This window comes from Rissa tridactyla, chromosome 4 (genome assembly GCF_028500815.1).
Source record: "Rissa tridactyla isolate bRisTri1 chromosome 4, bRisTri1.patW.cur.20221130, whole genome shotgun sequence".
In the NCBI taxonomy this organism is placed as follows: Eukaryota; Metazoa; Chordata; class Aves; order Charadriiformes; family Laridae; genus Rissa; species Rissa tridactyla.
This window is the reverse complement of record NC_071469.1, coordinates 72161549-72187165: the sequence shown is the minus strand read 5'-3', so window position 1 is coordinate 72187165 and position 25617 is coordinate 72161549. Positions and strand designations below refer to the sequence as shown.

The 25617-nt window shown below is 47.8% G+C and overlaps 2 protein-coding genes and 1 long non-coding RNA gene across 11 annotated transcripts in view; 2 read left to right on the top strand and 1 right to left on the bottom strand.

The window, feature by feature from the left end:
- TSNAXIP1 (translin associated factor X interacting protein 1) overlaps positions 1-19063 on the bottom strand; it is a 29467-nt gene extending 10404 nt beyond the window's left edge. For 4 of the 5 annotated variants that reach the window (XR_008465941.1, XR_008465942.1, XM_054198546.1 and 1 more), the window contains exons 1-8: positions 18867-19063; positions 14367-14457; positions 12588-12691; positions 10603-10726; positions 9157-9250; positions 4360-4556; positions 1394-1529; positions 274-443 (exon numbers count right to left, since the gene is read on the bottom strand). Coding sequence is in view for 3 of the 5 variants with exons in the window: in XM_054198546.1 (XP_054054521.1) it covers positions 274-443; positions 1394-1529; positions 4360-4556; positions 9157-9250; positions 10603-10726; positions 12588-12691; positions 14367-14457; positions 18867-18895 (945 nt within the window). In the remaining 2 variants the exon portion in view is untranslated. The remainder of the gene's footprint in view (positions 1-273; positions 444-1393; positions 1530-4359; positions 4557-9156; positions 9251-10602; positions 10727-12587; positions 12692-14366; positions 14458-18866) is intronic. The other variant, XM_054198547.1, reaches the window with a different exon arrangement.
- LOC128908414 (uncharacterized) lies at positions 3095-16837 on the top strand. 2 transcript variants are annotated; one of them, XR_008465944.1, is made up of 6 exons: positions 3095-3608; positions 4108-4287; positions 4468-4571; positions 6720-6809; positions 14391-14475; positions 16463-16837. It is a non-coding gene; the product is annotated as an uncharacterized LOC128908414 (long non-coding RNA). The 2 variants fall into 2 exon arrangements; XR_008465943.1 differs by having other exon boundaries at positions 3095-4287.
- Positions 19064-19451: 388 nt separating the features above from the next.
- Positions 19452-25617, top strand: part of RANBP10 (RAN binding protein 10) — a 91331-nt gene continuing 85165 nt past the window's right edge. For 2 of the 4 annotated variants that reach the window (XM_054201473.1, XM_054201472.1), the window contains exons 1-2: positions 19452-19693; positions 20654-20765. In XM_054201473.1, the coding sequence (XP_054057448.1) occupies positions 19489-19693; positions 20654-20765 (317 nt within the window). In that variant the 5' untranslated portion in view covers positions 19452-19488. Of the gene's footprint in view, positions 19694-20653; positions 20766-25617 lie in introns of those variants that run through there. The other 2 variants (XM_054201471.1, XM_054201474.1) reach the window with 2 other exon arrangements.

Genomic DNA, 25617 nt, shown 5'->3' with positions numbered 1-25617 from the left:
GGTGGTCTGCGGGCCATGATTGCTTTTATGGTTAACTGAGTTAACTCCATTAAAGCTGATATTTGTGCTGGTATACTGATTTTGAGTGTGCTGAGAGTCTGAGATTCCAATAGATAAGGAGCTTCTGGGGCAGTGGCTTTTCATATATTTCACATACAAGGAAGAAAGAAATGCCCTTACATGAGCTCTAGGTTTACTGAGTCCCTATCCCAGCCTGACTACTGAAGCATCACGTTACGTTTGTATTTATGTAAATGAGGAGCTTAAGCTCACCTCCTGAAGTACGTCAGAGTATTTTTTCTCCAGTGATTCAAAATCTCTCCTGGGCACAACATCTCCGTAGTCCGCCATCATTGCGTTCAGCTTCACCTGGGCTTTTGTGAGGTCCTGCCGAGCTACCTTTAATGCCAAAGTTAACTTCACCGCATCTTCGCCCTTGACGTCTTTAAACAACAGCCATCGATGAAAGCTCATGACAGCAAAATTGCAGTTTTCTAAATCCTCTATTAAGGTTTTAGACCACATAACCCTACGGAGCATCAGCAAGAGCTGACTTGGGTGTAGACTGTGTTATTAGTAAAGAACTACAAGCCCAGGAGTGCACTGCAGTGTTCACATCCCCAGCCACCATCTCGCCGCCTCTCCCGTGCACACGTACGTATGCAAAGGCTCGGGCTTGGTTTTGATTAACAGAAGGGATTGCAGACGGGGAGAGCCTTAGGCGGGTTGCAAAGGCTACAGCCGGCGAGGAAGAAGCAGTAGCACAACGGGCACCTGCAACCTGACTGTGGATCAACAGAGATCAGGTACTGAAAGGGTCCCTGCCACCACGAGTAACTGCTGTGCCAGCTATTTGTGACACCTGAATTTCAGCAGTTTTGCCCATCCTTGTGGACAGGCACCAACCTGGCAGCAGTGGCTGGGTAAGAGACGCAGACCGTTGGCACTGGAGTCTAAAACCATAAGGAACCTTTGCACTGGGGAGCTCCTGCCTTCAGTTGACCTGTTGTGCTAAGCAAGAGCACACCAGAATGCAGCAATGACGTAGCGAATCAGATCAAACTAGTAGGTACCTCCCTGCCTATTCCCTTTCCTCTCCATTTATGGCCTTTTGGCCCATGAATTTGTCTCACTTCTTTCAAGAATCAAAGCATATCCATCCCTGGAGGTATTTAAAAGACAGGTAGACATAGTGCTTAGAGATATGGTTTAGTTTTTGTCAGCGTTGGGTTGATGGTTGGACTTGATGATCTGAAAGGTCCCTTCCAACCTGGGCAATTCTATGAAGGTATTTCAGAGATACTCTGAATTTTTTCCTGCAATGCCGCACCCAGATGCATGCATTTGGGTGTCTGCGCAGGACAGGTTCTCACAGAGACCCCCCTCTCTCTACCTTGGGCTTGGCGCCGCGTCATCTCCAGCCGTTCATTGTGCATATCATTCAGTTTTGCTAGAAGCAGTTTGCGGGCACCGTGCTCATTGAGATAGCGAACGTACTCCTCAGTGACGCTTGTCTGCAGGTGCTCCACCTGCAGGAAAGAGGGGCTCAAACTGATGAGGAGCATCAGTGGGAACTCTTGGTCTGGTTTGGTGGGTCTAGAGCAGAAAGTAAGGAGAAAGAGTGGGATAACGGAAGCAAAATGTGGAAAAACTGGAGGAGGAGAAGTGGGCAAGAGAGGACAGCGTAGAAAAGGATGGACCGGATGGAAACATGACAGAAGAGTTCAAACGTCGATACAGTGTGCGAAAGGGTGCTCCATCTGAGTGTTCAGCCTTCTAGAGAGTGAATTATAAACAGTTCATCATCCGAGTTACACCATTTCTCTGTTGTAAGCTCATCTCTAGAAAACCTTCCAGCAACTTCTGTCCCTGTTGCTGGTCACATGGGAGACAAAAGCTGCTACTTCTACCAATTTACTCCACTGGAACTGGTGACAGAAATGTATCTTGGATGGAAACATGGGATTGTATTTGTGCTGTATTTTTCTTTTTTTTTTTTGGGGTGCAATTTTAAATTTTAATCGCATTTTAAATGAGTTGCAAACTGTCAGAAATCTGGGATTATGTGTAAAACTAGAGCTTATTGCCGCGATGTGCGTTTCATTACATGGTCACATCCTGACACCTGCCTGATCTGCTGGAGAGGGAATGAATCAACATGGTTTTCACTTGTTGCTCAGAAGACGACTGGTGCCTTGGGGGACTCTGACTGTTCCGATTCTGATGAGAATTCTGTTAGTCTCATAAAAATGCAAGCCCTCGGTAGGAATGCCTGTGTCCCTACACCACCACAGCCACAACCGTGCTGCCACCACCAGGCAAGTCAGCAGCTTGGATGGATCTTTCCAAGAAATTTTTGAATAACTAACTGTGCCCTAGTTAAAATATTTGAATGCTGCCTCAAAAAATGGATTTCTGGTTTGAGCCGAATTATTTTTCCCAACTTCCCTTACCCACAGTGCAAAACTTAAATAGCCCATACTAGAATTTGGATTCTGGGCTCTATTCTTAGGTACGGCAAGTAAAACTTTGCGTAAATTCTTGGTTGCTCCTTTCAGAGAAGGTTCTCTATGAAGCACGGAGGCCTGTGAATAGCAGCCAGTGGAACTGGCTAGTTCTAGGACTGCAAATGGAAGAAACATTTATGAGCATTTTGATCTTGCTAGTGAAACTGAAACCTCTAAGGTTCGCCAAGTGCGAGCTTGATGAATAAGGAGCCTACATAGTCTGTCCAGAAACTTGTTCTTCACCTTTATCACTTAAACCTAGTACTTAAATTAGGGGGTGAAAGCAAGTTCAGGTGGAGTTCTTCATGCTGTTGTTATCACACCTCTGACTACAGCAGAATTGCTGTGTGATAAGGACAATTTATTTCTTCCTCCTGCTCATTTTTCACCAGGAGGATGGTACAACCCCGGAACAGGCTGCCCAGGCAGGTGGAGGATTGCTATCCTGGGTGGATCTCAAACCTCAAGCCAGACAAGCTCATGGCTGGTCTGATATAACGCAGACGATAGTTCCGCTTCATGTGGGCGGCTGGGCTGGAGACTCTAGATGTTCCAACTAACACTTCTTTGATACTTCCTGAATTAGCTACAGTAGCTATCAGGGCCCCAAGAACCTTAATTGTCCTGATCGGCCTCAGCTGGACCCTCTACGCGGGCACCGTCTGCCCACAACTGAGAAGCTCTCTTTAAACTCAGGCCAAGGCTTTTGGGCTTTGTTGATTTATGTTGTAGGTGTATCTGCCTCCAGTCCTGCCTCTGGACCTTAACTGGACCTTGGACTCTTCTCCTGGATAGGCCCCGTTGGACATCCCTTGCAGTTTTGTCCCCAGTCCTGACTCTGGCCCTGTCTCCCGCTGCTCCCGAGTGCTTGCTTCCTCCCCCCACCCATGGATGGACCCTGAGCTTAACTCCTCATCTAGAACTGCTGAGGATGGCTGCTACCAGCACCTTGTGAGACCACGCCCTGGCCGGTGGGGCTCTGACTGTCCTGCAGTCACCCTCAGCTCCTTCCTCATGTGCCAGCCTTGCTCTTGTTGCTCCCCAACAGCAGTATCATTCCAGCCTGAAGTAGCTGAAACTGTTCCAGAACTGTATAAAGCGGTAATTTAAATTGGAAAGACTTAACTAATCTGTATAGATACCAAAGCGACTCCACCAGCAGTAAGACGAATGAGACAGATTTAAAGATGATAAGGGTACGATGTTGTAAAAGAGACCATGTTCTTTTAAATTTAAAAATTTAGTATCAGAAGTGGCCTTCCAGTCCCTAAAGGGGGCCTACAGGAAGGATGGGGAAGGGACTCTTTATCAGGGAATGTTATAATAGGACATGGGGTAACGGCCTCAAACTGGAAGAGGGGAGATTTAGATTGGATATTGGGAAGAAATTGTTTGCTGTGAGGGTGGTGAGCCCCTGGCCCAGGTTGCCCAGAGAAGCTGTGGCTGCCCCATCCCTGGAGGGGTTCAAGGCCAGGCTGGACGGGGCTTGGAGCAACCTGGGCTGGTGGGAGGTGTCCCTGCCCAGGGCAGGGGGTGGAATGAGATGATCTTTGAGGTCCTTCTAACCCGAACCATTCTGTGATTTCCTCCCCCCTTCAAGTGTGACTGTGCAAAAGCCAGACAGGATGGGAGATACAAGTGAAGGCTTCTGGCAGGGCAGCCTGTACCAAGGGAACAGGGTATTCTCTGGAGCTGGCCAAGATCCAGCATCGCTACCGTGCCAGATGTTCAGTGCTGGCTCCAGAATTTCTGCTGGCACCGAAGGATGAGAGCCTGGCAGGTAAGAGATCAGAGGTATGAAATGCATCCAGCTGAAGCTGGGAAGCGTTTGACTCACCATTGTCTAATTTACCTGAGCCTGAAGAGAACTCTTTTCTTCCTTCATGTCGTCAATGAACTTTAACAAACGTTGTTTCTCTTGTTTTAACATATGTATCTCATCTTTCTCCTTTTCCTGCAGTGCCAGTATCCGCTGGGTGCACTCATCAGACACGGTTGTGACCATAGCCTTCAGGGGCTCTAGGGCACGAATTGTCTTCTTCTGATGAGCTAAAGAAAGCAGAGGTGAGTTCTCACAACGGGCTGAATGTTACTCAGCGGGGCTGTTGGGTATTCAACCCCAAATCAGTGCTGGGGGAAGCGGGACTGAACGTGGAGCTCTTACTGCTCAGCCTGGTGAGTGTCGAAGGACTGGGAGCGGTATCTTTGGGGATTATATCCCACTGTTTATCCAGCTGTGCATATGGACGTCCCAGGGATTGTTACAGAAGGACTTCTGATTTCAGCTCATGCCATGGTTTTGAAAACAAAGGATGAGCAGTATTTTATTTTGTTTTCTTGAGTACTTAAGGTTTTGATAAGATATAATGAGCGCTGTTGCCCTGTTTCAGTGTGTGGGAAGGTGTCACCATTTAAGCACAGGCAGCATATGGGGCTAAAGACAGCTGGTAATTAGCAATATATACCCTCTTCTGTGAAGGCACACGAACTTCGATCTGCTTTCTTGTCTCCAAATGCATGGTCTCGTGCAACCTTTTGTATACAAATTTGTTGTTTACCCACTCTCCCCGCTTTTAGGTACGCCTTGACCCCTCTTCTTTTGCCTTTCTCTTCAGTACGCCTAGTACAGAACTCACGTGCTCTTCTTGGCTTTCTCTGCTCTAACATGTGCTTTTCGCTCTCAGCTGTTTCCCCCTTGACTTGAAAACATTTCTTAAAGTTATTTACCTGAGGAACACAGCGACAGTGCTTGCCTTGGGTCCCACATCCCAGTTACAGAGTAGAATTTGGCCTGATATTGCCTCCTTGGTGTGGAGGCTTGTTTTTGTGACTAGATGGAATTCCACCAGGAGAATAAAATGATCGAGGACAGGATATGGTGTGATTCAAAGGCAGCTGTGAGCCAAGCTCATTTTGTTTGTGAGTAACTGCGTTATTCAGCAATCCAAAATGTTCACTCCCTCTCCTGAACAGAAGGATAGAAACGCTGGTGGGTGCTGCATAATATGACTTGGAGGGGTTTTTCCTCCCCAATAAAACCTGGTGTTACTATTTATGTACAAATACCGTGCAACAGACTTTGCATTTTAAAAGTTAAAACGCATACATAAAGCTAAGAACAGGAACTACTTTTCTTATTATACTTGGGTGTGAATTTCCTTCCCACGCTGTAACTGTACCAAAGGTTTTGCAAAACTCTTTCACTATGACTCTTGTATCGGGACAAGAGATGGCAAAAATTAGCACACTAGCACAGGGATTCTGCCGCTGTGCTGTTTTGTTGCTCAGTGTGACCTTGTTAAAACTTCAGCAAACTTGTTTTGAGGCGCAGTTTCAGTGTTTCACAACTGCCTCCTGACCACAAGCAAATCCCTTTAAATTAAGTGCAATGGTATTTTTAATTGTAGCTGCCTAGTATGTCAGAAGTTAGAGTACAACTTGTTGGCTGCCAAAGCGATTATTTTGTAGTGTGGACACTGGCCAGTGCCATCTGGGAACATTAGCTATCTGATGACCTCTCCAAACCCTCCCCATGCCAAGAAAGGACAGGCACTCTCCCACTTGGAAAGCGTTCAGGCTGGGGTGCAGCTCACTGCACGCACAGAATTGCTGGAAGGACCCAGAAGCCTTAGCACCGCAACGCAGGGAATGTGAAGGCCCTGTGGACATAGCAACCTGAGTATTAATTTTATCAAGAAGTGCATTCTTCAGCTTTGGAGTCCTCAGCACAGGAAGGGCGTGGACCTGTTGGAGCCGGTCTAGAGGAGGCCCTGGAGATGCTGGGAGGGCTGGAGCCCCTCTGCTGTGAGGACAGGCTGAGAGAGCTGGGGGGGTTCAGCCTGGAGAAGAGAAGGCTCCGGGGAGACCTTCCAGCCCCTGCCAGGCCCTAAAGGGGCTCCAGGAGAGATGGGGAGGGACTCTGGAGCAGGGAGGGGAGCCACGGGACGAGGGGGAAGGGGTTTAAACTGAAAGAGGGGAGATTTAGCTGAGATCTGAGGAAGAAATTGTTTGCTGTGAGGGTGGTGAGCCCCTGGCCCAGGTTGCCCAGAGAAGCTGTGGCTGCCCCATCCCTGGAGGGGTTCAAGGCCAGGCTGGACGGGGCTTGGAGCAACGTGGTGTGGTGGGAGGTGTCCCTGCCCAGGGCAGGGGGTGGAATGAGATGATCTTTAAGGTCCTTCTAACCCAAACCATTCTGTGATTCTATGGATTCAGCTGTGGATAACATCACCATGAAGACCTACTCTGTCATTTGGCTTTGTCTTGGAGGAGATCCCAGCAACATAACCTTTATCGCGGATCAAGGTAACGACCGTAGAGATTTGGTGGCTCTCCCCTCCATGGTGCTGTCTTCCAAATTCTGCTCAGTACCCTCACGTTTCTGTGGATTTACTCCAGAAACACCACCATAAAGCCTCAGTGTTGGCTCAGCACAACCTTAACACCCAAAGGAGCTACAGCACCTCGCTCTGCGTGCTCAGCCAGGCATGTGTGAGCTACTTCAAATGTCCTGCTGCCCCAACGATGCAGCTAAACACACAGTGTAAGCAGTATACAGTTTTAGGACAACATCTAATAATACTTGTATTATTTCTATTTTTTAAACCAGATTATTCTGACTGAACTGGGATCACGTTGTAATGCTAGCTGATTTAAGGGGAGAACCCGCCTCGGCAGCGGGTGCCGTGGTGAGCACCTTAAACATCATAAAGGCGAAGCTAGTACAGAATATATGACTAGGGCAGAAAAACCACTGTAAGACAAAGCTGCTAACTCAGACTACAAAGATAATAACCAGTTGGCTGAGAAATACAACGCTGTGGTGTGAAGGCGGTTTAGTTTCAGTTTCAAACGGAGCTGAAGTGCTACAGCTGTGTGTTTGTTAGGTGGAGGGGTGAGACATCTCTCTAAACAAGCTGTTCCATTTAGCAGCTCCAAAACTGCACCTTAAGACTCCAAGCGCTGCAGGGAGAGACTAGGAGGGCTCTCCTAACATCAGAATTTCAGAACGGCCACCTCTCGCAGATTTTAAAGAAGTTGGTTTTGTTCAGCACAGTCAGACATAATTTAAGAATAGAGATAAATAATTAGGAGTGTAGTTCTACAAATCAGTAAATCTCCTTCCTTTTCTCTTTCTTTTGTACTCTTTCTGCTCTCAGAGGCTTGCTTTTGTCTCTTCCCTAGCACAGACGCTTTCTGGAGCAATTTCAACTCACTAACCCAACAGGAAACTTTGCAGATCTTGGTCTTTCTTTTTCCTGACGAGTGAGTTGGCTCAGCTGGTAGAGGTGTGCAGCGAGTGGCTGGTGCAGTCTAAGCACTGGGAGTGCAGCCGCAGGCCTGGGGACGTGGGACCTCCTTGTTTTGGTGGCCATGAGCGGCTGGATTAGATCACTGCTTCCCCGGGCAGGCCGGAAAGCTGACGTCTGTGCTAGGCAGGGGGAAGGAGGCCTGGAAATTCCTTACTGATAACCCCATCCCATACCCTTGGCTAAAAGGGGACGGAAGTCATGCAGGCCTCAGCAAGGTAAAATCTGTAAATAGGAAAATGAGTCCTCAATATACAGAAGGGTGGGAGGATCCCAATCCCAATTTAAAAAAAAATAAAAAAAAAAAAATCCATTTGTTATATTCTTAGAGCTTCAAGTACATTTGCTACCGTGGCATATTGGTTCACTGGCATTCAGCTGATTTCCAAAAATAAAGCTATCATAAAAGATATGTCTTGTTGGGTCTCCAGAAGCTTCAAAGAAAAGAAGGGGAATATCACACCCAAGGAATATGTAGAAGTCAGTAAATAAAGGCTTAAAAAACCCCAAAAGCTTCAGAAAGCAGTACAATATTAGCTACAGCACAGACACCAGTAATCTCTCTGGGACCTGAAGCAAAGAAAAGTCTACTGAAGAGTTATGGAAGGAAACTGATTTAAAAAAAAAAAAAAGTTTTACATAGTGATTAAAATCGACTTATTCAGCTGGTTGAAGGATAGTGTACAAGGAAACTTTTTTTTTTTTTACAGTGAGAGACCGTGATTAGGTAGTCCAAGTAACAGGTACTGGGATAAACAATATATATCTTCTAAGAGATGGTTTTAGTGGAAGGCTGTTGACATTTGATAGCCGCTCAGCACCCAGCGTGAAACGAGCTCCCGGTTACAGTCTATTTCTAGCCCTCTGTGATTGTTTACAAAGTCCTCGTATCACTGTGGCATCTGAACGCCAAGCAAAGTTTAAAACACACTGCAAATGGCCAGGGAACAGCCAGTTCGGTTCTCTGCCCTGCCTTGCTTCAGGAGTAATTCAAGCTTCAAGTTAGCAGTTCAAGTGCATCCAAAAATATCAGTACGATACACTCCACTATAAACATAGTTGTCCAGAAAAACCTGAACTGCGTATGTGATGAAGGTTTAAAAAAAAATAATCTAAAAATCATCTATCTACATCTAAAAATCTAAAATAGGATTGGAAAAAAGGTCTCCAACAACTTCATCTTATGTATGAAGGAAATAGAGATAAGGGACCAGAAAGATGGTTTTATCAGTTGACGTCTGTTCAGGCTGTTCATCCTCTGTATGTGCCCAACATAACTAAGCTCTGTAAGAACATGTCTCCGTTAGCGGTTTTTCCCCACAGGTCAAAGCCCAAGAGCTTACCCAAGGTGACTTCATATTCATTCTTTATAGCGGACAGCAAGGGCTTGTAGGTCTTGAAGTTGTCTATGAAGAATTCAAAGATCTCTCTGTAGGGCTGAGAGAAGATAGAGAGCTGGAGAAAACATTCAGTGGCACATTTTTCAGAATTCAGAGACAGCCGCTTTGTCGAACACAAATGGCACGTAATGGCAGTGAGAATAAGTATAAAAAGACTGCTACCACATTTTATCTTGTCTCTCTACCTTTGGCTCGCTATCCCAAATACCTCAGGAGTTCTCTCCCCTATTGATAGCCACCACAGCATGACGGAGAGCAAACAAAGATTCTAGCGGCTCCAAAATATGCTACTGTTGGGACGGAGCTGACGAGAACTCACGGACGTAACAATAGGGATGTTAAAGATGTGTAACAAGATCGTATTGCTGCTCTTGTTACCTACTTTGTTAAGTTAAAGGGCAAGCTCTGTGGAGCAGAGAAAGTCTCTCTGCAGAATTCCTCCTCAGCAGAATAAAAACTTGTTCAGAGAGGACAGTTAAATTCCCATGGTGTGTCTGGGCCACAGGAAGACTTCACGAGCAATAAGGAATGTTCTCACTATTAAATACAATTAAATGTGCCATGTAATACAGTAAAAATATTTTCAAAGCAGAAACACATTTACGAAACCTGTCTTCTCTTGCCATTAGTTACTCTTTGTTTCTCTTCAGTCACTTCCATCTACCACTTTCTTTCCCCATCACTACAGGATTCCTTTGGGAATGGGAATTTGAATTAATTTGTGCAGAGAAAATCAAACCCAAAATTCCCATGGTCTGCTCCAATTGCAGGATATTATGAAAATGGGAGTACCCACTCCTACTCTATCTGTGCTTTAAATTAGTGGTGGTTATCAATGTCTCCATGAGGTGCGTCCTCGAACGCTCACAACAAACCCCCCAGGAACAGACCCATTAGAAACTAAAAATTTTGGGGATCCCAATTAAGCTCAGACAAGAGCTAGATGCCCCTTCTTGTCGCATGCAGAAACCTAACTTCAGAAATTAGAAGTTCTGCAGCGAAAATTTGGGGACCTACACACTTGCTGCTCTATGGGTTTCCACAGGAATCTTCCGTTTAGTGACTAAATTCTGTTTCGCGTCCCTTTTAGATTACCATATCTTTTTGAAGACTAGGGCTTTGATTTGAAAACAGAAGGAGTTATAGAAGATGTGGAGTTCGCAAGAAGATGTGAACAACCCAACAACATGTAAACCTAACAGGCAAACAACAACCCAACATACAAATGCATTGCTTTCCGTGCAAGTTCTGCTAACGTGAGCTGCAAACCCACTTATCCAATACTGCCCACAGGTGCCTGCTCTTCTCATCCCCTTTTTCCTTTGGATGGCCAATTTAAGTAATCCATCTCAGCAGGTAGTTTTGAGTCAAGGGAACCTTGTATCAGACCTGTAACTTCAGTTCTTGAGAGTTGTTTTTAGTCAGATCAAGAGACCGCAGCTCTTTCCTTAAGTAGGATTCCAGTTCCTCCAAGTATCGTGGCTTTGGAACGGTGAGAAGGGCCTGTTTATTGCTGCAGAGACACGGGAAAAGAATGGATGCGTGGACTTATGTGTGTCTCATACATAAGAATGAACTCATAATAAATCAGCTCAAGGATCTTGTTTTTCTTCCTACTGTCTATTGCTTCACAGCAGGATTTTTTTTTTTTTTACTGGACTACATATATATTCTGTCAAAGCATACAACAGGTGATTTAAAATTCCTCAATGGAGCACGAATCTATTCAAGACATCCTGCTATTACTGCTCGTCAGTTTAAGAACTTCCTAATGCTTTTTGGCATAAAAAGGCAGGCAAATGGGTTCTCTGTGGCAGAAAAGAATACACACTAATTCTCTCATTTGAAATAGGCCAAGGAAAACAGCCATTTTGAAAGGAGAACTGACAACATACTACATCTCCTGAGGTTCTAGGTTCCTCAGGAATTTCTAGCCCAAATGTCTCTTTGCTGGATGTTATCGTGCATATTTCATATTAAAACAAGCTAAAATTAAAACTAAAAAGTGCAACTATCCTTATTATATCATCCACAACTGTGTCCTACAGTCTGTTAGAGCCCTGAGTTGCACCAACAGGCTCTGCAACCTCTTCCCCGACCCCTGGGAGTTTGGGTGCCTGTGGCTCAAGGGGAGGTGGGACCCCACAGAGTGACAGCAAGGCAACCAGGGACAGTGATCTGCCCAGCAGGGCACAATGCCACAGGACTTGAACAAGAATAGCAGAGTGGGTCCCTTCATGGTAGCCAGGGTCATCCATAGGATGAGAGGAAACGGCCTCAAGTTACACCAGGGGAGGTTTAGATTGGATACTAGGAAAAATTTATTCACCAAAAGGGTTATCAAACACTGCAACAGGCTGCCCAGGGAAGTGGTGGAATCGCCATCCCTGGAGGTATTTAAAAGACATGTAGACGTGGTGCTGAGGGACACAGGTTAGTGGAGGGTTTGGGAGTGTTAGATTGATGGTTGGACTCCATGATCTGAAAGGTCCCTTCCAACCTAGATGATTCTACGGTTCTATAGTTTGGTGATGGTCAGGCAAGTCCATGGTGATGGGGAAGGTCTGATGCCAAGCTGGGATTTCAAGTCAGCGGGACAGGGGCAGTGAGGTACAAGATAGACCTGGCTACACCATAGCTCCAGCAAGAACCGAAGGTGAGCAAGCCTGAGTGAAGGCTTCTCACATCTTTCTCACACAGCGCTTTCCAGCACCTGATCCCAGGTTACCCAGCTGTGCCTTATCAGAAACAGTCTTGAGACCAGGCACCCAAACACAGAATCACAGAACGGTGGAGCTGGAAGGGACCTCTGGAGATCACCCAGTCCAGCCCCCTGCCAGAGCAGGGTCACCCACAGCAGGTGGCACAGGAACGCATCCAGGCGGGGCTGGAATGTCTCCAGAGATGGAGACTCCACCACCTCTCTGGGCAGCCTGTGCCAGGGCTCTGCCACCCTCACAGGAAAGAAGTTCCTCCTCATGTTGAGGTGGAACTTCCTATGGTCACGTTTGTGCCTGTTATCCCTTGTCCTGTTGCTGGGTGACACCTAGGAGTGGAGAAGAGCTTGCAGAGCCTGTTGGTGCACTCTGACAGGATCCTGTATGATGTTGGTCAATGAATCATTAAAAACATTACCATTTTATGGTAATGTTTATACTAAGCATGACTTCCTGTTACATAAATACTTGACATCTCCTATAGAGCTACCAGTCAGAACCAACAATGTCTTCTCTGTTGTGCTGAACTCTTCTGGGGTAACCCAGCATCATTGGTCTCACTAACACTGGAAGAGGTTCCGCTCTGTAAGGTCTAAGTTTTCAAAACCTGCTTCCAGCAATCCTGGTGACTTAACCAGTAGTACAGGCGGAGCTTACCTAGACCGTCTCTCCTCTGGGGCGCAGCAGGGTTTGTGATTCCCTAGGATGGTCTGCTCGGATCCAAATGCCGGCCACGTGGACCAGTGGCCTCGAGCAGAAAACTGAAAAGATTGAAAGGAAAAAAAAAATAAATCCCTTTGCTGTATCTGAGCACTACAAACTCACAACAAAGAGCCCAAATCCAGACTCGATACAGCAAAAGAGAAGGGCCATACCCTGAAACTCTTCTCAGCCAGGACTGACCACACCTAAAAACCAAGTAAACTTTTTTTTGTTCTTTGAGGAAGTCATCTTCCCAGACCAGTACCATTTGTTAAACACCTCTGACCAATCTCCTGTTCGTGCTGCCTAGATCCCACGATTGTGAGAAAGCACTCACATCTTTGGGTGCAAAATGGTTTCTTGGTCTACACTGGGACCACTGGAAAATAAAGCATTGCACAAACAAATCAGAATTTGGCGATAATCCAGATGAAAGACAAAGTGACAGCTTTGGCTTGGGTCTTGTTTCCAATAGGGAGCTTTGCGCTGGGGTGTGTCCCGCAGTGAGGGCACACTGAGCAAGGCGGTGACGCAGGTAGGTGACGAGTTTCAAATGCAGGTTGGTGACCCTACACCAAACACCTGGCTTTGGATCGGTGTAGAACGTAATGAAGAGAGGGTCTGAGGGACAGGAAAAAAAAGGACGTGATAAATGAATTTTCCTTCAGAAACTGCAAGCTCTTCTGAAAGCAAAATCTTGTTGTTCGTTTTAAGAGTCTGATCATTTCTATCTTGGAACTTTCGCAGTGTTTCTTAGGGGGAGGGAAAAAGCCAGCTATGCTGGAGCGCTCTACTTTATCTTCATTATTACAACCAAATAATTAGTATACGATTATCCAATACAAATCCCTCCCTATTAATCATGGGCAAACAGGAGGGTTTGACTTTTAAAACCCAAACTTCAGACTGACCAAGCCTTGAAACAGTTAAATATAAAGCCTCAGCAGTTTAAATGCCCTAATTTCAGTGCAAGGAGCAGGAAAATTACATTGGAGAAAGAGTAAGATTCGAGTTTATTGAGAGTCAAAAATCTTTTGTACAATGAGGAAAGAGCTTACAGAATATCTCAGCTCTAGGGACAAAATAATACTTTAAGTTCCTGTGCTAATGTAGCAGAGAGCTTGTCAGAGAAGTGGCACATTCCTGAAATATAACCAAAATGCTAATGAGAAAAAGGCCAAAAATAAGTAACGTATGACTTTAATAGATTTTCACCTCCCATTAGTTTGTTGCTGCACAGGTTGCTGAAATTTATTTTCTCATAATTTGGATATAGATTTCTCCCATGCTTATTTATTTTATTTACTAAGACTGATAAATACTAGGGAGCAGATGCTCCTGTAGGATGCTCTTATCCTCTGATTAAACGGCATGCGGTTGTGTGGTTTCTTTTTTTTTTTTTTTCTTAACTATATGGGTCAAATTCTGGCTTCAGTATTTGGCGTGTATGTTCACTCAAAAAGTTGCAGCCAAGAACAACATTTACATTCCTCTCCTCTTTCCTCCACCCTTAAAAATGCAGTAATTAATTCACAAAGCTGCCATCTGAATCTGAAATTCAAGAGTGAGCAGCAACATATAGATTTTCTCTCTGTAGGTATTAGAGAAAAATTAAAAAGACTAGAACTTGCTTGACTTCCTAATAGTTTGGGATGGTCCCTGGGCTTCCAGCAAGATTCAAAGTTGACCAAGTTAGCTAAAGTTTGGATGTTTCACTGGAATTATTCAACTCACCAGAGCCTTCTGTTTCTTGGACAGGATGTATTTCAGACTGTTGATACGTGTTTGGCAATCTGGAGTCCCAGAGGAAGAGTCAGGAGCGGTCCTGTGCAATGACAAGAAAGTAAGTTTTCAAAATATACAGAATTAACGAAATATACCGTGGAGGTGGAGAGCCCGGCTCATATATCTCTAAGGTAAACAGTCAATTACGAAGTGCCTGATGGATGAAAATATGCAATAGGATAACGTGCAGGGAAGGACCGATGGAAACATTTGTGGTAGAGCTCAACTCCGGGATTCGCTGTTTGATAACTGGCGCAACAGTTGGTACCTTCCTCACTGTCCCAACAACAGCAACCGGGCTGAACCCTGCGGCTGGGCGAGCCTGGCCACGCTGGTCTTCTGAAGAGGAGAGATTTGAAACAGCGTTGGAAAACCTGTCACCCCTGGGTCGAGAACTGGCATCTGGGTCCCAAAAGCGCCTGCAAAGCCAGGTTCCTGGGGTGGCAGCCATGCCATGGCACAGATGGCCTGACAGCCAGTAGAACCAGCAAACCACGGAACAAATATAACCGCCAACTTTCTTTCCTAGACTAGAAACTGGCACGTAGAGCTGAAAGGCTTTTTAAGAAGTAACCATGTGTATTTTAGGGAAAATCAGGCTGGCCGTGACCTGGGGAAGCAATCCAGAGCCCATGGTGAATTTGCAGACGCTGCACTGGCACAACGTGACCACATGCTCCACTTGATATCTGAGCATCGGCTTCAACGGCCAGCGCGGTGTCACCTCGGGTGGCAGGTAGCTGTTAGACCTTCGGCAGGTCTAACTCTCCAGCCACCCGGTGGAGGCCTGCACAGGGTGAGCTGGACTAGCTTTCAGAGGAGGCCACCAAGGGCCGGCACAGCCTTGGGGTGGGAGATGATCGTATCTGGTGGGCTGTTGGATCTCCCCCAACCCCAGTGTATAAAACAGCAGCCTCAAGCTGCTGCTCTGTGAGATGTGGCCACAGCTCAGCAGTACTGAAAGGGGAGGTCCTGTTTCTCCCCCACCACAACAGGCTCCTGATGGCTGCATAGCTCTACTGTATGCTGGACAACTCTCTGACCTGTCTGCTAATTCAAGGAAAAACCTGCAGTTACTCAGTTTAGGCTGACTGAAAACATAATGTGCGAGTTAACATAGCCGGAGAGGCTGTGGAGTCTCCGTCTCAGGAGATATTCCAAACCCGCCTGGACGCGTTCCTGTGCAGCCTGCTCTGGGTGAGCCTGCTTTGGCAGGGGGTTGAACTAGATGATCTCCAAAGGTCCCATTCTGTGATTCAGCCCTCAGCAGGGGAGCGATTCTGCAGCTGGCAGTGAGGATGGAGACGGAAACCCCAAGCAGTTGGGTCAGGTCACCCAAGGAACCACACCTTTGGGTGAGATTCCCTGAGACATCATGAGCTGATCTAGCAGCTTACTGCTCTTGAAAAGCCAAACCCTCTCCTCCTCCCAGCCGCATCCTCCCACTGTTTACCTCCTGCTGCTGCCACTACTCATCAGACCTTTTTATAAGCTCCTTTAAGGCATCACCTCAGCAGAAAATGAACCCAGCGTCATCTTTTGATTTTGCTCAGTGATCAGCACAATGACATAGACAAGAGAAGATTGTATCTGGTGCAACATGCTTTCATGGCACGGTTCCACTGGCAGGACAAAGGAAGCTGGGGAAGCTTGTGCTGTGCACCTGGCTACAGGGAGGGACGGAAAAGCAACGGCAACTGGGAGCCACGCCTGAGAAGCTCAGACTGCGCTGGCCAGGGACACCCCAGGAGCAAGGAGCGGGATGAAGTGGCCTACGCTCAGAATTGCAGAGTGTTTGGAAAGTCTCCAATATATAACAGACCATTACACACATAGTGACTCGTGTTTTAGAATCCAAAGGGCACTTTTCATGCATTTAAATAAAATAAGGTTCCCAGCTATCCAGAAATGCTTCTTCTTATCTGCAGCTAAACTTGCAACCAGTTTGATACTTAAAGTACTGAGCACTCTCTGCTTCCATTTGCTTTCATAAAGGCTGAGTGCACTCACCCCCCAAGAGCATATGTCTCTCTTTTTTCTTGCAGGACCAGATCTTAAGATAATGTCAGTCTTTACAGCCCCATCAGTCAGCACGCTGCCAGCCACGGCAGCTTTTCACTCACCTGACAAGAGCAGGGTCTCCAACTACAAGATCCCACGTTTGGAAATTGAAAGGTGCCTGTTCCCAGGTAACCACATTAAATGGAAAAAAAAGAAAAAAGAAGTGCCTGCAACTTTTCCCATGAGCAAAAATGATTGTTACTTGGGCTGTGGTACAGACAGCCTGGATTTGGAACCGGTGGCTTTTTCAGCACTGTGAAAGCGAGCGAAATTGAAGAAAGGACAATTTGCTTTTTGGAAGAAAGGTACTTCCCAGGAGTGCAAAACACACAACTTGAATATAATCAAAGTTGCTTTTACTATATGTCAATTTTCTTGAATGGACGTAGACATTACTGTCCATAATGGAGCTCTCCATATCTCCATGCAATAGCATCCTTTTAGACTACTTGCATCATACAACTCCGAGATCTGAAGATAAAAACCTTTCTGTGGGTATAAATTGGGTCTTCACTGTGCCGGAGGGAGGCTCAAGACATACAGAGAAAAGTAGGCTTGGCCACAAACGCTCCAGAATTTTCTTTTGAGGCAGCCCAGGGACATGTCAGTGTCTTCAATGGGCCTTAATTATCCCAACCAGCCCCAGCTGAGACCCTCACCTGTGCACCCTCTGCCAGTTGGTCCAGGAGCTCCACTTAAGCCCAGGCCTGAGCCTTCACACCCTGCCTCAGTTACTTCGTAGTTGTAATTATCTTCAGCCCTCTCTCTGGATGTGTCTTGGGCCTATGCTGGAGCCTTGTCTCCGGTCCTGTCTCTGAGCTGCTCGCTCTGGACCCAACCCATCACTTGGCCTTGTCTAGGACTGGAGGTAAGTGCTGCTGGTCAGGGCCTGGCCTGTGCTGCAGCCACCTTCGGCAGCCATCTCACCCTCCTTGGGGAGCAGCTCCATGCTCTCAGAAGGCAGGTAAAGGCCTGTGTGCTAGAAGGAACCATCACAGACTGGTGGGGGTTGGAAGGGAACTTCAGAGATCATCTAGTCCCACCCCCTGGCAGAGCAGGGTCACCCAGAGCAGGTTGGACAGGAATCCATGTGGATTTTGAAAGTCTCCAGAGACGGAGACTCCACACCCTTTCCGGGCAGCCTGTGCCAGGGCTCTGCCACACTCACAGGAAAGAAGTTTTTCCCCATGTTGAAATAGAACTTCCTGTGTTCCAGTTTGTGCCTGTTGCCGGGCACCACTGGAAAGAGTCTGGCCCCATCCCCTTGCCACCCACCCTTTAGATATTGATAAGCATTGATGAGATCCCCTCTCAGTCTGCTCTTCTCTAGGCTGAACAGCCCCAGGGCTTTCAGCCTTTTCTCATAAGAGAGGTGCTCCAGGCCCCTGAGCATCTTTGTAGCCTTCTGCTGGACTGTCTCCAGTAGTTCCCTGTCTTTCATGAACTGGGGACACCAGCACTAGACACAGTACTCTAGATGTGGCCTCACCAGGGCAGAGCAGAGGGGGAGGATGACCTCCCTTGACCTGCTGGCCATGCTCTTTTTAATGCACCCCAGAAGACCATTGGCCTTCTTGGCCACAAGGACACATTCCTGCCTCATGGTCACCAGGTCTCTCTCCACAGAGCTGCTCTCTAGCAGGTCAACCCCCAACCTGTACCAAGGCAGGAGGTTATTCCTTCTGAGGCACAGCATCCTACACTTGTCCTTGTTGAATTTCATTGAGTTCCTCTCTGCACAACGCTCTGGCCTGTCCAGGTCTCTCTGTATGGCGGCACAGCCTTCCGGTGTGTCAGCCACTCCTCCCAGTTTTGTGTCATCATTGAACTTGCTGAGGGTGCGCTCTGTTTACTTCGAGGAAAGGAGAAGAAAGGAGACCCCTCTGCTTTTATACCTGAACTATTCGGACTAACTGTAACGAGGTACCGATGGCAGATGCAGATCCTTTGATAAAGGAATGGTATGGAAAACAACTAGTAAGGAGAGGCACAGCTTTCCAAACTATAAACTAACCCTAAACAGCAAAACGGCAAAACAAATACCACAGGAATCACTCAGCACGTCCCTTGCTCCGCTGTGAGGGAGTGTGGCCCTTGCTACAGGAACACTGTCCCCCGATGTCCCAAGAGCAGTCCTTGAAAGCCTTCCGCACAGTTTATTGAGGCCTCCAGCCAGGCTGGGGGTGCTGACCCGTTTCCCGCCGCCCCTGCTCGGGCCCGACGCCGGCTCGGGGCGGGCTGATGGCGCCCGCGGCCTTCCAGCCCGTGCGGGCGGCAGGGACGCGGAGGCACCGCAGCCTCGCGGGAAGGGACGGGCGGCGGGTATCCCCCGATATCGGACGCTGGTGACGCCGGTATCCCCTGCCCGCCCTCCGGCCCGGCCCTTACCCGCCGGGCGGAGCGCGCCGCGCCGCCATGGCCCGTGCTGTTTACACCCGTCGCCATGGAGACGCTCCCCCCAATCCCCCTCAGGACCCCCTCGCGTGCCGCTATAGCTGCCCCAGCAGCGCCTGACGCCCTGCTGCCGCTCGCCAGCCCCGCCGTGGCCCGGCCCCGCCCCGGCGGGAGGCAGGCTCTGGCGGAGCGGCCGGGCCCGGGGCGAGGCCGGCGGAGCGGCACCGGCCGGCCCCTCGGCGGGGCGGCCCGACACCGGAGCCGGCGCGGAGGCGGCCGGCGGAGGCTGGCAGGCGTGGGGCGGGCACTGTGAGCCGCTGTGCCGCGGAGCATGCTGGGAAGGGGAGTCCCGCGCGCGGCGGCGCTCCCCGGGGGCCGGTGGAGGGGGAGACACGTTTCCCAGCGTGCAGAGCGCCGAGGGGCGGGGCGGGGCTTGGGGCGCGGGGCCTGTCGGGACTTGCAGTCCCGGCCGGCGCTAGAAGCGGGCGGGCGGGCACGGGGCGGACTCCGCTTCCCGTCGGGCAGCGCGGCCCCATTGTGGCCACGCTCGCATCCCATTGGCTGGCGGCCGGAGCCGGGCTTCGCTCCCCGCCCGGTGACACAAAGCGAATCCAAGATGGCGGAGGCGGGCGCGGGGAGCCTGCACGGGGGGGACGCGGCGCTGCCGTGCCCGCCCGAGGAGCAGGAGCTGAGCCAGCGCCTCCGCCGCCTCTACCCCGCTGTCAACCAGGAGGAGACGCCGCTGCCGCGGTCCTGGAGCCCCAAGGACAAGTACAACTACATCGGCCTCTCGCAGGGCAACCTGCGCGTCCACTACAAAGGTGCCGGGCTGGGGCGGCGGCGCCGGGTTCGGCTTCGGCCTCGGCCTGGAGCGGGGCGGCCCTTGGTCTGGCCGCTCGGTGGGGCCAGCCGGGCGGCGGACGGGGCCGGCAGCCCGGGCCTCCGCTGGGGCGGCGGCGGCGGGTCCGGCAGCCCCCGGGGGAAGGGGACGGCTGGGCCGGGGAGCGGCGCGGGGATTGGGGCCCGCCCAGCTTCGGCCGCGGCGTGTGGGGGGGCGGCGCTCGTCGTGGGTGCCGTGGCTGGACTGCGAGGGGTTTTCCTGGGCGTGGGAAGCGAAGGGGGTCTGGAGCCGAGGGCCCTTCCCCCGGCGGTGGGTGCTGCCTCATACAACGCTTTGCAGTGTCACCAGCCCGGGCCCGGGCCCGTCTGTGTAGCCAGACCGTCTATTTACTCTGTCATCCTGCTTAAAACCCGGCCAAGGGGTCGGATGGCATCGACACGCTGCCCAACTGGGGCTTTGGCTCCTCCAGTTTACACAAAATAGATGCTTGTAGACTTCTAGGACTTGGGGAATCACAGTGATGTTTTTCTTGCTTGCTATTGGAGGCTGTTCTCCCTTCCCACCCAGCGGAGAACTGATCATTCCTTTTCCTGCCTGGTTAGTAAACACTGATGTCATTCCCCTCTTGTGTAATCATTTTTGTCTTCTGTTTGTGTACGTTGGTCTTCAAACTATGTATGTGGGGAGGGGGAGAGGTAGTACTGTGAGTCTTTCGCAGTAACTTCTCAGTGAAAACAAACGGAAAAACTACAGTGCTCGCAGTGTAGGGATTGTTTGTGGTGGCAGTGCAGGATTGTATATTCTAGTTCCCTGAAAAGTGTGCTTTAAATTGTTGGATATACGTAGAAACAGACCCCCCTATGTTCAGACAGCAGCGTTTTAGATCAAAGCGTGAGAGAGCTCAAATCCCATCAGGACTTACATTTCTGTTCTTTCCCAGGTCATGGTAAAAATCACAAAGATGCTGCCTCAGTCAGGGCTACGCACCCTATACCTGCAGCCTGTGGCATTTATTACTTTGAAGTGAAGATCGTCAGTAAAGGTAGAGATGGGTAAGTAAGTGCCTTATTCGAATCTGATAGTTGGTGATGTGTATTTAGCAGTTCTGCTGTACTCTGACCTCCTTTCTGGAAGGGTTAGAGGTCCCATGGCTGTCAGGTGTAGCAGGCAGGTACATCATGGGGAGGTTATATTCTCGTGGTCAATAGATGTAAATGTGGTAGAACGCGCTGGAAGTAGAGGCACTTACACAACTGCTTTCCGTGCTGTTTGATATGGGCAGTTAAAAAAACTTAGGAAACTTTGGGTCTGTGGTGCAATTCAAATTAAAATAGCTTTTCCTCTTGCTAGCTAGGCCTGGTCACTCAGATTTCTGGAATTGTGATGCCTCGGAAGCAGAGTGAAATAGAAGGGAGGAACCTTGAACTTAATTTTGGACTGTTGAGAGATGTTTGCATGGAGAAGAGTAGTCTTAGCAGTACTTCAGCACTGGAAGGAGAACTTCTAAACCGTTTTTTAGAAACCCCATGTGCATGAACAATGAAAAAATGTTGAAGGAGAGGGAAATTCAGTGATTGTGAAATATAAGCTGGAACCTGCGCTACTGTCATCTCTAGTCTAGGACCTGAATTTGGACTTGGGTCATTATCTCAGGATAGATTGCGCCACAGGGTACCATGACAGATAACAGCTGTGGAAGCTGGGGAGACTGGGCTGGAACCAGAATGCTAAATATGAGGTGGTTTTTCCCAACTAAGTCATGCTTTTTGTGGGAATATTTAGTACTGTAGGCTGTTGTTGAGGCTGCCTTTGCCTTATCAATCTATACTACCCTGAACGGGAACGAGTGGAAGAACTGCAAAAGCTGCAGATCCTCCTGGTAGCATTTGATGCAGCCACACTTTACTAGGCGGCACCTCAGTGAACTGGCTGTGGGTTTTGTATCTCATCCTGTCTTGTGGTTACTGTGTTGGGCATCATTCTGATCCAAAATATAACCGAACCAGGATGTATGTGGAGTTCCTTTAAAGCCATATTCAGGATGTTGGGAAATGTGGGAGGGCAATAAAGCGACGCTTCTAACAAGGTCTGGGTTTCTACTGCTAGTGGAGATTTAGTTTTTAATCGTTATAACCATATCAGACTACTCTATGTGTATGTGTTTGTCATTTTTCATTGTTAAAGGGTGACTATTGCAGATATAACTATCCAGAAGGGCAAGCCGTACAGGAGGTGCTATTGAGTGTAATTAATTAATCCAGTCCTTCAAGACTAACATTTGAACTCCGGCCAGTTTAGGGGTCTTACTGAAGGGCAGCAAACGTTCCTACTAGAAACCAAATCAAAGTCATAATTTCTTACTATTGAAATTTTTTGCCGTCATCGTTGAATTGAGAAGTGCCCTATTTGTAAAGGGACTTGCAGAAGATCGTGAATTGTGCTGAATTTAGGCCTGTGATAATTATTAGGTTATCTGTAAAGAGGTGGATGCTGGGCTGGATGCTTTACAAATGCAGTTAAGAGGCCATCTTTATTCTTTCAGTTCATTGACTCGGTGATGAACTGCTTGTCTGCTTTGAAACACTGCACTTGATTAGTTTATGTAACTGCTAAAATTAAAATAATTTACAGTGAACTTCAAGATAAAGAAATCACATTACAAAAGGTCACTGAACAGCACTTGATCCTTACTGCATTCTAGATCAGTCTTACAGGGAGATAATGGAATTTGCTGCTTGTTTCCCTAGCTCAGTTTTCTGTATTAATAGCCCATTGTTGTTTTTACCGTAGTCTGTAATTATAATTACTTTCCAGGAATACTTTCAAAGATACGGAACCCTATAGCAACACGAACGTGAGATGTTGATAGCTATGATCCGAAGTCAGGACAATGGTGAGCCTTTGAGAGCTCGTCTGATGTCTCCGCCGTTCCTGTGCCTTGTTTTTCTTTTGCTGGTTGAGCGAGCTCCAGTTTTTATCTTGCACACTGTGGTGCAGGGGGCTTGTAATTGCGCGTTTATATTGTAGCTGCTGCCTGTCTGTCGCTTCAGAAGGTACTCTTGTGTGTTTTAATGGTTTGAAGTCTGCCCATTGGAGGCTCGGTACGTTGTAGTAGTGAAGTGCAGCAGAGACATCTCTTCTTAGGAAGGGTATTTATTACAATGTTTATTACACCATGGTGTGGTGGCTTCAGTTTAAAGGAATAATAGTCCAGAAATCTAAAGAAGGGATTGGAGGGAATGAAAGGAAGTTTTCAAGTGGCATAAGTGGCAAAGCGTGTCCCTACAAGCTCAACTGGAAGCCCTTTAGCAAGGGGAGAGCAAGAGGAATCTTTCTGAGCTCGTTTCCAGAATGGATGCTTCAGGTGTAAAGTCTCTACTCCGTAGCTTGTTATTTTATAGATGCTGTACAGAGCAGGGAGGTAAGGAGCGCGCGATGTTGGTCACCGTGTCTCTCTTGCTGGAGTTCGCGATAGCTTTTCACGTTTTGGTTTAAAATGTGAGCAGCTGGGTTTCAAAACAAGACTTACTCAAGAAGTACGTCGGTGGAACGAATTTCAAGGAGTGCGCTTTGAGGAGTTATGATTGATTTTTTTTTTCTTTTTTTTTTCCCCCTCAGTAACTCAAAGCTATCATCTAATAAATGCTTATAAATTGTTAGTCTAGCGCTCTGCACTCTGGCTAGGTGCTGACAGTTGCTAATAAACAACAGCAACTAAGGTTGCAGGTAAGAAGTGTGGTAGAAGCTCCCAGTGGCTTCTGCTGGAGACGTAAGAATCCTGAAGCTCGCATGATGACTCTTTGCAGCCTGACAAGATGACAAGAGAAGCTGCCTGTATATGATACGTATGTGATAAGAGCGTTCTTGAATTCGCATCAGCCTGTGCCAGTTCTGGATTGGCGTTGTCACCGTGGGAGAGGAACCTGAGCTATAGAGACAACTGAGGCATCCACAGCACCTTTTGTAACTTCTACCTTCTGTTACTTTCATGGGGCTAAGGTGATCTAAATCCAATGTGCTGTGGTTCTCTCCTTTGTTTCCTCCCACCACGTTGTATCCTAGCAGTAAAACCACACATCCTCACCTCCCCCCGCTCCATTTTTCAGACAAGTGACTTCTCTGCTTGGTTTTGCAAACCCCAGTGCCAGTGCAAGGGAAGAGGGAGCGACTGCAGCAACAGAGACACATGTTGCTTTAGACTGCCAAGGCACTGCACCTGGCAGAAAAGCTTCCTCTTTTGCATTGTCTTTCTCCCCTGCCCTTTAATGCACCTGCTCCATTAAGGTGCTTTTGTTGAAGAAGCAAATGAAATGATTTATGAAAACTCTCCCTTAACCATTGCTAGCCTTTTCTGCCTCGGCATCGGTAAAATCTAGCTTAGCTCACTGGCAGATATTTAAATGGAAGTACAGCATGCAAAAAGGTCCATTTGGTGCACTTAAACTTCTAAGTTTATCAGCTTTTCTTAGCTTTGGATCTTCCACTGCTCGTGCACTGAGATACAACCACAATCCTTTGAGTTAAAGAGAGATGATTGAGACTTACTTTTAGCTGAATGTGGTCATTTCTCATCCTGGTGGTTTTAGTCTTTATTGCTAAGAGGTCATGTTTATTCACTGTTTTTTTCTGTTGTTTTGTGTTATGTGTGTTTTTTTTTTTTTTTTTTCCCTGGGAGAGGGGAGGCTGCCAGGCTACCATTGAAAAGCCGTCTTGACAAGGAGGCTTGGTAACACGTAACAAATCAGATCTGTCAGTAGATTGATCTGTTGTTTGTGCTACTCTTTGTTTGGGGAGGTGGCTCTTATCCTCAGAGAGTAGAGGAGAATTTAAAGTCTCTAGTTCCAGCCCTCTTCTCACCTCCTTGTCTGCGCTGAACACGCAGGGAGTGGTACCACGAGACTTTAAGCTGATAGAAGTCGAGACTGTGGGATTCTGCCCTTCCATTTGCCATATGTTTCTGTGCTTTCCCTCACGCTGACAACCTGCGGCCCGCTCCTGTGGTGAGCTGGTTCAAGGAGATAACTGGCTGAAAGCTGGCCACATCAAAGTAATTATGATGATTTAATCTATTGACGTCACTGTCAGAAATTGCTGCCTTTTTTTTTTTTTTTTTTTTTTTTTTTTTTTTTAAATTGAGGACTACTTTTCAGGGTTCTGCTCCCTGACGTGGGTTAAAGGCAAGTCAATAAAGGGACGGGCTGAGCTGGGAGAGGGAAGGGTAGGATTACAGCAACCCGTGTTTAATTCCATTCAAAGTGGTGTTGAACAGTTTTGTTTCAAGACTTGCTGGGGTACTTCATTCCTGAGCCATTGTGTGCCTGTCTCTGGAGTGTGGTCATTGGGAACAAAAGGATAAGAGGCAATGGGTCACAAGTTGTGGCAAGGGAAATGCCAGCTGGACACAAGAATTTTCCTTGTGAAAATGATTAAGCATGAGGAAAAGGATGCCCGGAGAGGCTGTGGCATCTCCATCTTTAAATTTGCGCGGGCAAGGCCTCAGACTGCCTGCTAGAACTTTCAAAGTTACTTATACTTGGGGCAGAAGGATGAAGGAGGAAGGTCCCAAGGTCCCTTCCAGTCCAAACCTCTTTGTGGTTCTGTGGATGGCTTGCTTCCAGCGTTCCTCACATGAACAGACTGGCAGAAACGTAAGTGACTGTGATGTTCCTGAGCTGCCACAAATAACTCGTGCTTTTATCACGGTGGTGTTTATAACAGTTCAACCTGGACTATATTTGAAGCACTGGACTCTTTATCCACTCTCTCAAATACATGTTTCTGTTTGCTGTTGATTTGTCAGCACATCTCACAGCTTCTGTTTCCCCATTAGATGATCTCTGCTTGGTAAACAGGAACAGACTCATCAGGGTAGGGCGCTCAACCCACAACTCACAGGCTCTTGTG